Source organism: Chiloscyllium plagiosum, chromosome 12 (genome assembly GCF_004010195.1).
Source record: "Chiloscyllium plagiosum isolate BGI_BamShark_2017 chromosome 12, ASM401019v2, whole genome shotgun sequence".
Taxonomy (NCBI): domain Eukaryota; kingdom Metazoa; phylum Chordata; class Chondrichthyes; order Orectolobiformes; family Hemiscylliidae; genus Chiloscyllium; species Chiloscyllium plagiosum.
The window spans coordinates 63,168,447-63,180,694 of NC_057721.1; the positions used below are offsets into that span (position 1 = coordinate 63,168,447).

Consider the following 12,248-nt stretch of genomic DNA (forward strand, 5'->3'; position numbering starts at 1 on the left):
CAGGACATTGAGTATAGGAGTTGGGAAGTTATGTTGTGCCTCTACAAAATATTGTTGAGGCCATGTTTTGAAAACTGTATATAATTTTGTTCGCCTTTCTATAGGATGTTATTGACCTGGAAAGGGTGCAGAAACATTTACAAGGATGTGACTGAGTTTAAAGGGTTTGAGTTACAAGGAGAGGCTGAATAGGTTTGTACTTTTTCTTCCCTGGAGCATAGGAGGCTGAGGGGTGACCTTATAGAGGTTTATAAAATCATGAAAGGCATGGATAAGGTAATAGCCAAGATCTTTTCGCCAGGGTAGGGGAGTCCAAAACTAGAGGGCATAGGTTTAAGGTGAGAAGGGAAAGAGTTAAAGGGGACCTCGGGCAGCATGTGAATTATAATTAGCTTTATTGTCACATAAACTCACATGAGTACTGTGAAAAGTTTGAGTTGCCAAATAGCAGATTATGCACAAAGGTACCTAGATGTAGATTCTTAAGTACAAATTCTTAAGAAAACAAAATAGAAAAAGGAGGGTAGTGTAAGTATGAAATGAACTTCCAGAGGAAGTGTTAGAGGCAAATACAATTATAATATTCAAAAGACATTTGAACAAGTATGTGAATAGGAAAGGTTTAGAGTGATTTGGGCCAAACACAGACAATAGGGATTAGTTCACTTTTGGAAACCTGGAAACACGGATGAATCGGATTGAAGGGTCTGTTTCTGTATTGTGCGAGTCTACCACTTCCATCAATGATCTTTTGTTGCAGGCATGGCATCAAGTTAAATTGTGACCCTTACCAATCACAAATACACTATTTCCTATCCAAATTACTCAATCGCAATTGCTAGAGGATTTATTTCACTTAAAGGAGCGATTCCAGAGGCAAATATCATACATCTGCAACCATATCTATTGAGGACTGTCAATTCAACACAGCCTTTAACTTTAAACGGGACATTATTCAATTTTGTGCTGTTTTGCACTGTTAGTTCAGTAATTAAACAAACCCACATAATATTTTTGAACGTTGATAATATTACCCTGGTTCTAAAATTCAGCATAACTAAAGTCAGCATCGATGAATAAAGGAAAGTACGATAATTCACTGAACATGATGACTGAACAGCTCCCAATTCTGAACAGAATTTTTTGTATCATAACACTAGCCTGAAATGTCCACTTTCAAGGAATATTGGATTTTTACCATGAATTTGTGCTCCATTGCCAGCTTTATAGTTATTTTGAGAATCTATTCACTATTGCTATTTAATTTGTAAAGTAATGCTAAGCAACAGGAAAATTACTGGTCCCCTTCCAATGGTGCTATTTACAGATCTGGCACAAGGACACTCAACAGCTCGAATGGCGTCATCTGAAAAAGCAAAAAATATTGGCAAATGAAATACTTCTCATGTATAAACAGTACTTTTTTTTTTACATTGGTACAACCAGTAATTTACAATCTACACGTCAAAAATTTAAATGAGTCAATTAAAAAAAAGATAAAAGACTTCTTTAATAAATTGCTGTTGGGGCAGTTACTGCAAAACTATTTCCACCCCAACTATGAGGGAAAAAAAAGTACTGTTTGTGCAAAAGAAATTTTCACTTGTCAGAATTTTGATCTGGACCCCAACCCAAAACCATGTCTGAATTGGATTTCACTACATGGACGCAGTTCTCTGGCATTTTTCTGTACAATTTTTAGGAAGGAATGGTAGCTGCATGACCATTTATTTTACCAACAGTAGCCATACACTGGGCTTAAATATTTATAAAATACAAACACACATGACATATTTTACATGACAGCGAGGGGTTGAAGTTTCGGTAGCCATAGAATCATGGAATAGTCAGACAATGATTACAGCACAAAAAGAGGCCTTTCATCCCAGTGTGTGCATGGTGGTTCTCTGCAAGAATAGCTCAAGTCATCCCATTCTCCACATGTCTCCCTGTATTCCTGTAAAATATCCTCTCTTTAACTGCTTATCCCATTGCCTTTTGAAAGTCGTGACTAAACCTGCCTCGAACACATTCATAGGCAGTGCATTCCAAATACCACCACTTGCTGCTAGATGGCATAATTGGCTCTTTTCCAATCATCTGGAATTGTTTTGAAGATTTAAAAAAAACCATTAGAATGAGTTGAAAATTTAAAAAACCATTTTTGCCTTGTATTAGCTCAGGATCAACATTTCCAGAAAGCATACATTTTCCTTTTGTTGAGTTTGTATAGAATTTCAAGCATCTGATCTTATTGACACAGCTAACAAGAAAAAGACACTTCAGCAAGCAGGCTTTCTAAAACTTTTATTTATTGCCCATTCAACTTCTTTCTATAATTGTCAGAGACTGCTGGACTGAGAATTGCTTCAGCCCAGAGCAGACAATGATTTCACTGGGATTACAAAGGCTCAGGCTTGAGCCAACATGCTTGACTAAACTAGTGCAGGGAACTATAAACAACTCACACTAACCAGCCCGGAAAGAAAAAAAAGTTTAATTTAGAAGGACTTGCGGGTACACAGCCAAATTAAGCTAATTTCTTTTTCACTCTTGCTATAGAAGCAGAGAAAAGGTTACATGGTGCGGTTTTGAAATAGTTTAACATTATCCAAAGTTTTTTAAAAAATGGTCTTTTGTTTCCAGTGTGGTTATAGTTAGGGAGCTGTTGCAATATTACATGACAACAATAGGACTCACCATTAAATTCAATGCAGCTCATTCAGACTTGGACTGTTTCCTTACCAGCAATACACTACCAAGCTGACCTTGGAGACAAGCAGGCTATACTACTGCAATCTTATATTCTAGGTGGTGCATCAACCACTCTGTTGATAAGGGGCAGTATAAGCTAGAAACTAGCAAAATTCAATCTCTGGATACATCTTTTCATATGATTTCAGAGTGTTTCAAAACAATTTGAAATTAGTCCTGAGGTCAAATAAATGCAGTGAACCACATTCTTGCTGTTACAAATGATCAGCTTTTCTGGTACATACTACAGCATTGTAAGGAAACAGGTGGATATAATCAAGTACTGAAGTGGAATTGAAGCTGCTGATTTGCCCAGAATAACACAGATGCTTTGGGAATCAACACCAGTTTTTGGCGGTTTACAGAAATTAGTTATCATGACACTGTCTCAAAGCCGAACAACTTGTTTTTTCTTGACTTGTTTCTTCTGAACCATCTCCATAGCAACTGAGGCTTCATATATTGGAATGGGTTCATCCAACTGAGGCCTGGAAAGAGACAAGCAGTTAGAAATGTCTAGACATTGTGCAAAGTCTTCAAAATACCTTTTACATTCTTTTTCTTTATGAAACGAGGCAAACTGCTGTCTAAAATGTTTAGTTAGTTGATTGTGGTTTTCACCTCATCGTCAAACATGTATTTATATTACATAACTAATCGAATATTGGAGACTGCATTTTGGCTGTGAATGAAGTGAAATGTATTGTGTAATACCTGCGCATATATTTACTATTTATATCTTAATTATAGCACTTTTCTTTACCAACTAAGAACGGCCATGCACCACCACCCACAGAATTAAGAAAGAGCTATCAATCTGTCAATTCTTTCCATGTCCGGGCCGGGTGAGGTTTCCCGTGGCGCCGGCTTTAGCTCAGTAGATACTTCGATTTCAGTCAAATCCGCCTGGTCACGTCCTGTTAACTACGGGCGCTGCCCGGCATTTTAGGGCCCCTCAAAGGTCAACAAGGTGGCCTTTGTGTGGAGCCACAGAAAATGGGGGAAGATACTAAACGAGTATTTTGCATTGGTATTTACTGTGGAAAAGGACATGAAATATATACAATGTAGGGAAATAGATGGTGACACCTTGAAACATGTCCATATTAGAGGAGGAAGTGCTGGAAGTCTTGAAATGCATACAGGTGGAGCTGGAGCGTCAGAGGCTGAGGGGTGACCTTTGAGGTTTACAAAATTATGAGGGGCATAGATAGGATAAATAGACAAAATCTTTTCCCTGGGGTGGGAGAGTCCAGAACTAGACGGCACAGGTTTAGCATGTGGGGAAAAATATAAAAGAGACCTAAGGGGCAACGTTTTCACGCAGAGGGTGGTACGTGTATGGAATGAACTGCCAGAGGAAGTGGTGGAGGCTGGTACAATTGCAACATTTAAAAGGCATTTGGATGGGTATATGTATAGGAAGGGCTTGGAGGCATATGGGCCGTGTGCTGGCAGGTAGGACTAGATTGGGTTGGGATATCTGGTCGGCATGGACAGGTTGGACCGAAGGGTCTGTTTCCATGCTATACATCTCTATGACGCACTTAGCTTGATTACTGATTTATTAGACAATTGTCTTTCAAAGCGAACTGAATTAAATGCTGACAGCAGACTCCCCATACCCCAGCTTAAATGTCAGGGCTGAGCCACACTCAGTGAGCCAACCTGTCTCACTTCAATTTTTCAGGTGACAACCCATCCCCAAGAAGATGTGTCACCTCATCAAACTGCTAACCAATTGCAAAAGCTGTGCTAGTACTGGTGGAAGGTAAGGAGCTGGAATGCAACAATGGACGAGAGCATTCAGGTACAGGCTTGGTGAGGTGGATGAGAGGGCATGTTGAATGAAGGGAAGAATAAATATGGAACTCTAAACTGTGATGATGGCCTTCAACTGGTACGAATTAAAGCGAAGTGGGGTGAGGGAGCGATAGCGCTCATTGGATAAGAAGGATGCTGCCTTGTGTTTAACTGGCCAGCAGGCTGCAGGGTCAAATTTACATTGAGTATCAGCCTCACCTGTCACCCGGTTAGTCAGAGATGTGACAGGATGAAGCCCTAAACTGGGCATTAAATGCTCATTTAAAGGCCTGCAATGGGTCATGGGAGGGAGGCTCACTTAATGTCTCTCTGACCCTCAAAATTGCAATGGGGATAGAGATGGACAGGCTGACACTTTATAATGTACAGGCCCACACATCTGCTTTCCTGCCAGTGAGTGGTCTGTAAAGTGCAACCTCAAGAAAGGCTAGAATAAATAACTAAACTATTACCGAAAAGTTCCACAGGACAGCTTCTCCATCACGTCTTTCAAAATATCTAAACAATGGCATTTAGGAGTATAAAGTTCTATGTGACAAGGTGTGGAACAATACATGAATGTAAAACAATGGAGACATGGAAGGAAGAATTTTGTACAATGTATCTTCCCTGTTTCTAAATGATTGCATTCTTAACATCAGATGTGGGTGGCACGGTGGCAAAGTGGTTAGCACTGCTGCCTCACAACGCCAGAGACCTGGGTTCAATTTCCCACCTCAGGCGACTGACTGTGTGGTGTTTGCACATTCTCCCTGTGTCTGCGTGGGTTTCCTCCGGGTGCTCCGGTTTCCTCCCACAGTTCAAAAATGTGCAGGTGAAGGGGTAAATGTAGGGGAATGGGTCTGGGTGGGTTGTGCTTCGGCGGGTTGGTGTGGACTTGTTGGGCCGAAGGGCCTGTTTCCACACTGTAACTAATCTAATTGCCAACCTTGGATGTTTTGTCATTACAATCATTTCACCATTCGAGAATTGTTCCTCTCAATGAAGCTTAGGCCATGCATATCTGACCAATGTGAAAATCGTGAAAGTCTTTCCATTTTTTAAAATGGAATTGTGAAAAAAATAACCGGTCAGAAAAAGGAAAATATAACCATGTTGGGTAGTTGTGGCGTTGGGCGCATGTGGTGAGAGTGTAGACAGATAAACTTCTAAAATGCCAGGGCTGCACTCTAAAAATGGTTGGTTGAGCTCGAACAGACTACCAGAAAGGTCACAGGTCTGATGAGTCAATTACAGTTAGTGGAAGTGAAGGTATGCAGATTACAACCAACTGTCATAAGGTGTGTTACTGGGCTGGGTGTTGACTGAATTACTGGGTTGGGTCTTGATGGGGAGGAAGATTGTGAAATATAGATCAGAGTTTCTGCTCCTGCTGGCTGTTATCCAGTCATTCGCAGCTGGATGTGTGAGAAAAATAATGTATTAGGGTATGTTTACATTTGATTTCATGCTTCCTGCATTTGTGATATGGAGATGCCAGTGTTGGACTGGGGTGTACAAAGTTAAAAATCACACAACACCAGGTTATAGTCCAACAGGTTTAATAGTGCTTCCAATTAAACCTGTTGGACTATAATCTGGTGTTGTGTGATTTATAACTTCCTGCATTTGAGTAGTCTTTTGTCTGCCACCTGGATTCATACAATGAGAACATCTACATTGGCACTATCAGAGACAGAAAAAAAGAGTCAAAAACCACATCTTCATCGGAGAGAGGAGAGATTTGCAGAAAAATGGGGAGATGATGAGTCCAATACAGCCCACTGCTTGTCCGTTCTTGCTAATACAGAGCAAAGCCTTTACATTCTTCAGAAAATAAGGATTTGCAGTCACAAAATACACAACTTGTAAGTTCGTATTTCTTCAGTGACACAATGAAAATAACAATCAGGGAAACAGTTTAGTTTGAACTAGTAATCAAAGTTATTAATGGAACAGTTATTGATAGAATAGAAACAAAATTTTGTGCACATCTATATACAAAAGTTTGGGCAGTATCAATCTCTGTATTTAACCCCTCCCACCATACATTTGCTAAAGCTGAGACTAGAGTGTAGTGACAGAAGTCATTCTAAATACTGAATGGTTTTGGCTACACAGCAGCGCAAAATATGCAGTACAACTGAAGCCAAAACTGCCCCAACCCAACTTTGGACAACAGGTATGAAACTGTATGCAGAAGGTGACTGCAACCATTCAAACATAATTAAAACTTCCAAAACTTAATAAAATCCTGAAGTTTTTAATGTTAGCTTGTTCATTATAATTTTTCATGTTTCAAGCATTCAAAACCATTGAGCAGAAAGAGATGCATGCATTTAAGCACACTGCACTCTCATTTTTCTGAGTCAAAGAGAGATAGAGATGATTCTTAGTCCAAATATCACAGAATCAAGTTACAGCGTGGAACTATGCCATTTGAGTCATTTGCCCAAACTACACTTCCCACCCTGCCTTTGTTTTATACTTGTTTACTTACTACAGCTGCATTGTACCATTGGAAAACACTTAGGGGGAGAACAGCTGCAGACATTTTTGTTCATTCACATATCATTTTGTACCAGCCTGAAATTAAACCCTGAAGTAACAATTCTCTACTCACTGGGCAACCGTTTGTTAAATTGGTGTCGACAAAAATATAAAGCACCAAATATTGTACAACCTATTTTGCAAAAAAATGTAAACGATGGGGAAGAACTGAAACCAATGCATTCAATCCATTCATTAAAAAGGAATAGGGGAACTGAATTATCAGATCAACAGTTGCTTCTTTAACCAGGTGAAAAATGTACATGAATAAACATGTATCATAGACTATGGTATAGGTAATGTACAATGGTTTTTATCCATTGAAGCATGCACATTTAGGGTTGTCAATGTCCTGAAATCTGCTGTAATTGAAGATAGATAACACAGTGCACTGTGATCAGTCCATGAGAAAAATACGAATTCAGTTAATGAACAGTGCTAATGAACTAATGACGGGACACAGATATTTTTGATAGCAATTAGGTGACGACAATCTTTTAATGCAGTAAGTCAGGCTATGTTAGAGTCCAAGTCCCATGCTGGATAGTACTCAAACAATGGCTATCTGTATTTCACACCCCAGAATCAGCTATTAAAATTTGATACACAAAATATGTATTTCGATATGTCCCAAGCCGACTGGAGCTTGCCAGAGTCAATTTTCTGTTCAAAGTAGTAGCAGGAGCTGCAGCTTCAACAGGTTATTGTTTCACTGTGAATGTAATTATGCCTTTCATTTTTCATGAAATGGCATTCAAATTCCTGATTTTCCACTAATGGTACCTGTCATTTGACAAAGTTATCAACCCTCCTCGATGCTGTCTGACTTTTTCCCTGGAGCTTCGGAGACTGAGGGGTAACCTAATAGAGGTTTATAAATCATGAAGGGTATGAATAGAGTTAACAGCCAAGATCTTTCTCCAAGGGTAGAAGAGTCCAAAACTAGAGGGCATAGGTTTAAGGTGAGAGGGAAATAAATAAATAAAAGGGAACCATGGGGCAACTTTTTCATGGAGAGGATGGGTATATGAATAGAAAGGGTTTAGAGGGATAGGGGTCAAATGCTGGCAAATGGGACTAGATTAATTTAGGATGTCAGGTTGGCACAGATGAGTTGGACAGAAGGGTCTGTTTCCATTCTGTACATCTGTGACTTGTTGAATATTCAAGCATTTTCTACCTTTGTCTGAGGCATAAAGAACTGACTGCCTTCAATTTCTCAGCAGTGGGATGAGAAAATGGTTACCGTGGTTGTGGGGGGCAATGCAGGAGAAAAGAGTACGCAGGCATTGAGAGATCAGAGAGTTCACCTCCAATAAACCATTCATAGGGTATTGAAGGCATTTCCTGAAAACTGGCTCCCCAGCCAACAGTCTTTTTATAGCCTCACAGGGAGCATATTCCCCTTCACCACAGGGGAACTCTACTTCATTAATGAAAACGCAACAACACTGACAAACTTCAGGCAACTGACACATGAACAAGCATCAAACCTCCAGAAATGACTCTAGCAAGAGTTGGAAACTTTACGTCACAATTATTATTTTTGACTGTTGATTATGAACACCAGTAGAAATATTTACATATACAGTATATACTGTAAAAATGGAGGTCTTGTTATTCAGTTCTTAAGGTCATTGTGTACTGTAAACTCAATTATCTGAAATCCTCCAAACAGTGCCAGGAAAGGATACGGAGATATTTCCCTTGATGCATGTTTGATAGTTGCCACACTTCCTCATTTAGGAATGAAATGGTTGCTGCTTTACGAAATAGAAATTGACTATCTGGAGGATCCAGCTGTCAAAGGAAAAATTAAATGGGTTGAAAAGTAATACCAAACTATAATATGACAATCATAACATTGATCAAATATGGAAAAATTTGAACACTTTAAATTTTTCCTAAAACGCATGCTTGCTTGTCAATGTTTAATTTCCTGTTGTGCAATTTAGTTAATTTCCTGGTGGTTGGAGTGCTATAAAGGCTTTAACACCCAAGTTAATGATGACCAATTGTACTTTCCTGATCACTATCAAGGGAGCATTGGTGGGTGGTGTGGGGGTGTGAGAGTGAGAGAGTGAGTGTAAGAAAGAAAGAGAGTAAGAAAGAGAGAAAGAGAAAGAAAGAGAGAAAGAGAAAGAAAGAGAGAAAGAGAAAGAATGAAAGAAAGAGAGGGAGGAAGAGAGAGAGGAAGAGAGAAAGAGAGGGAGGAAGAGAGAAAGAGAGAAAGAGAGGAAGAGAGGAAGAGAGAAAGAAAAAGAAAGAAAGAAAGCAAGCAAGGGTGCACTATGGTGTGTATGTGTCTGCCTGAGTGCATGCACATGCTATGCAAGTACAGGACTGAACTGGTTCATGGTGCTCTCTACAATCACTGCATGGCTTATAATAGCTTCAAAAATACATTACTGACTGTCAGAAGTAGAGTCATAGAGTTATACAGTGCTCTGACCAATTAAGTACTTTGGAACATCTTTTTGTAATGGAGGCATTATAGAGAAGTAGAAGCAGAAAATAGGAACAGGGATGGTCCATTTGGCCCTACTCTGCCACTCAATATGATCATGGCTGATCATCCAACTATTACCATTTTCCCTCTGATTCCTTTAGTCCTAAAAAACGTATCTAACTCCTTCTTGAAAACATTCAATGTTTTGGCCCCAACCACTTCTAGTGGCAGAGAATTTCACAGGCTCATCACTCAGTGAAAAGATTCCTCCCCATCTCAGTTCTAACGGAAACAGTGTGCAAATAGATTTCTTCTCACTTAAAAGCAATTAATCTGAGTCACATACTGTACCAGTTAGTGGTGTTGTGGTTATAAAACAATTTTATTAAAAACTAATTGATCTCCTGGGATGTTATATATGGAGACACAATGCCAAATGAGGCATTCAGATCAACAGGGCCAAAGAGTTCAGGGAAAGAAAGGAAACAGCAGCAGGATGGAGAGAGGGAGTGAAGGAAATGGAACAAGAAAGAAGTTATACGATTACGCTGTGTGAATTGGTAAAGAAAATGCAACTCATTCCTCCTGTTGGACAGACATTTTATTGAACTGATGTGGTTTTTGGTAGCAAAGTGATGTTTGGGAGTGTTGCACTTATGGAATACTTTATGCCTGATTAATGTTGGTGAACTCTAAATTTAAAAGTCAATGATCAATCAAAAATATATACTAAGTAATTTCTTGGAGCATAACACATTAAAAGCATGAATCAGTGTTATTTAAAGAATATGGCATTACAACTGAATCCACTGTAAGTAAATTACAGTGTACATTAAAGCACACTCCTAATACAGCATAATCCACAGCACAACTGGTATTATAATGATTTAATCCTTAGGGGCAAGATTATTATCAAAGTGACTATTACTGAAATCTGATCGAGTACCAAATTTTAACATACCACATACATTCACCATGAATACAGAAAATATGGCAATATAGCTTAGAACATGAAAACGTTTTTCATTGAGCTCATTCAAAGAAAACCTGTTAAAACAAACCAAGATACAAAGTCAAGAGGAACATGGGAAAATAAGAAGGCATTGCTGTTTTGAAACATTGGAGTTGTTAAAGTCCTGCCCTTCCACTTGCAAGTCACAAACAGGTACAGAAATATAACTTTCAATGAGGATTTAAATGCATTAAGACCATAAGAAAGAGGAGCAGAAATTAGACCATTCAGCCCATTGAGTCTTCTCTGCCATTCAATCATGGCTGATAAGTTTCTCCACGCCATTCTTCTTCTTTCTCCCCATAGCCCTTGAACCCCTTTCTAATCAAGAACTTCTCCAATCAGTAATTGAAGTATGTTTAGTAACGACAAGGCAAAAAGATATTAAACCATACCCTCCTTAATTTTTGCCCATGTCAACTTGTCATATAACTATATTGTAATCTCTAGATGAATTTCCATCCTCTCTCTACACAACCTAAAAGTAACAGAAATGGATTTGTGGGAATTACATGAATGATCGGAGTTCATTCCGAGTTTAGCGTCTTCTTTTCTGGTGAACAGTATGCACTGACAAGTTACAAATTACCAATATAGTGTAAACTTCTTGGATTACCTGCAGGTTCTCCACTGTTGTTACCCAGTGACCTCCAACAGACAGAAGACTGAGGATGTCATGTTTATGTGGGAGATGTTGTTTGGCAACTGGTTCATCTTCCTTGCTGTAAAGCTGCACTGTAACACAACAAAATATCAAAGTGCACATCTTAACACCACAGCTTAATTCATAATAGCTGATAAGTAAGACTAAGAAAACAATAATTGATTTGCGTTTTAAACAGTGTAGACCATCTTGTGAGTGAAATCTACCATATGATCAAAAAAAATGTTGGCGTGAGAAAATGAGGTTGATTTCATGTTTTCTATATGTTGACATAAGGTGAAAATTATGGAAAAGGAGTTCTCACCCCTTGGTTAGCCAAATAAAATTTAATCTGTGGAATCCATAACAAAGAACGATTTTTTTTAAAAGAAAGAATGGTTTGGTTTGTATTTAATTCCTAAGAACGCTACACTTATGTGCTTGGTGAACAGGGCAGATAGCTAAGGTTCTCCCAGCATCACCATATAAATGTTTGCTCTTTAAACTGAAGTGTCCCAAGATGACCTTCAGTCCAAAACTTCACAATTTCCTGACTGATATCAGTCCAACATTTCACTTTGTTCTCTAAGGCAGTCACTCTTATGGATTCTGACATACAATCATGACGCAATATTGTTAACAAGACACCATCATCGCTGGGGAATTTTATTAACAAATTTAACTCAAGTAAAAAGAAGGCTTACTTTCCAAGGAAATCTAAACTGGAACTATTATCAATACTCTTCAACAGTTTGCTTAATCCCATCCTCTATGTATTCTAGAATGCTAGGATGAAACACACCACATTTTGCATCCATTAGTTCAATCAACCTCTCAAGCACTCCCCCATTCAATAAGATGGGGCTGATAGGTTTGTGTTCTGAATGATGTATTCCCATCTACACCCAGTAACCCTTGATTGTGCACAGCTTGACAAAAATCTATCCGGTTCTGTTTTAAAAATATTCAATGACCCTACCTCTGTCATTTTCTGAGGCAGAGCTTTCCAAAATGGCACAACCCTCAGGAAAAAGCGC

The 12,248-nt window shown here is 38.9% G+C and overlaps 1 protein-coding gene across 4 annotated transcripts in view; it reads right to left on the reverse strand.

Annotated features, from left to right (window-relative positions):
- Positions 1-2,292: 2,292 nt before the first annotated feature.
- Positions 2,293-12,248, reverse strand: part of cryzl1 (crystallin, zeta (quinone reductase)-like 1) — a 92,659-nt gene continuing 82,703 nt past the window's right edge. For all 4 annotated transcript variants that reach the window (XM_043701259.1, XM_043701262.1, XM_043701258.1 and 1 more), the window contains 4 exons: positions 11,185-11,303; positions 8,802-8,907; positions 5,031-5,076; positions 2,293-3,242 (listed from right to left, as the gene is read on the reverse strand). In XM_043701259.1, the coding sequence (XP_043557194.1) occupies positions 3,143-3,242; positions 5,031-5,076; positions 8,802-8,907; positions 11,185-11,303 (371 nt within the window). In that variant the 3' untranslated portion in view covers positions 2,293-3,142. The remainder of the gene's footprint in view (positions 3,243-5,030; positions 5,077-8,801; positions 8,908-11,184; positions 11,304-12,248) is intronic.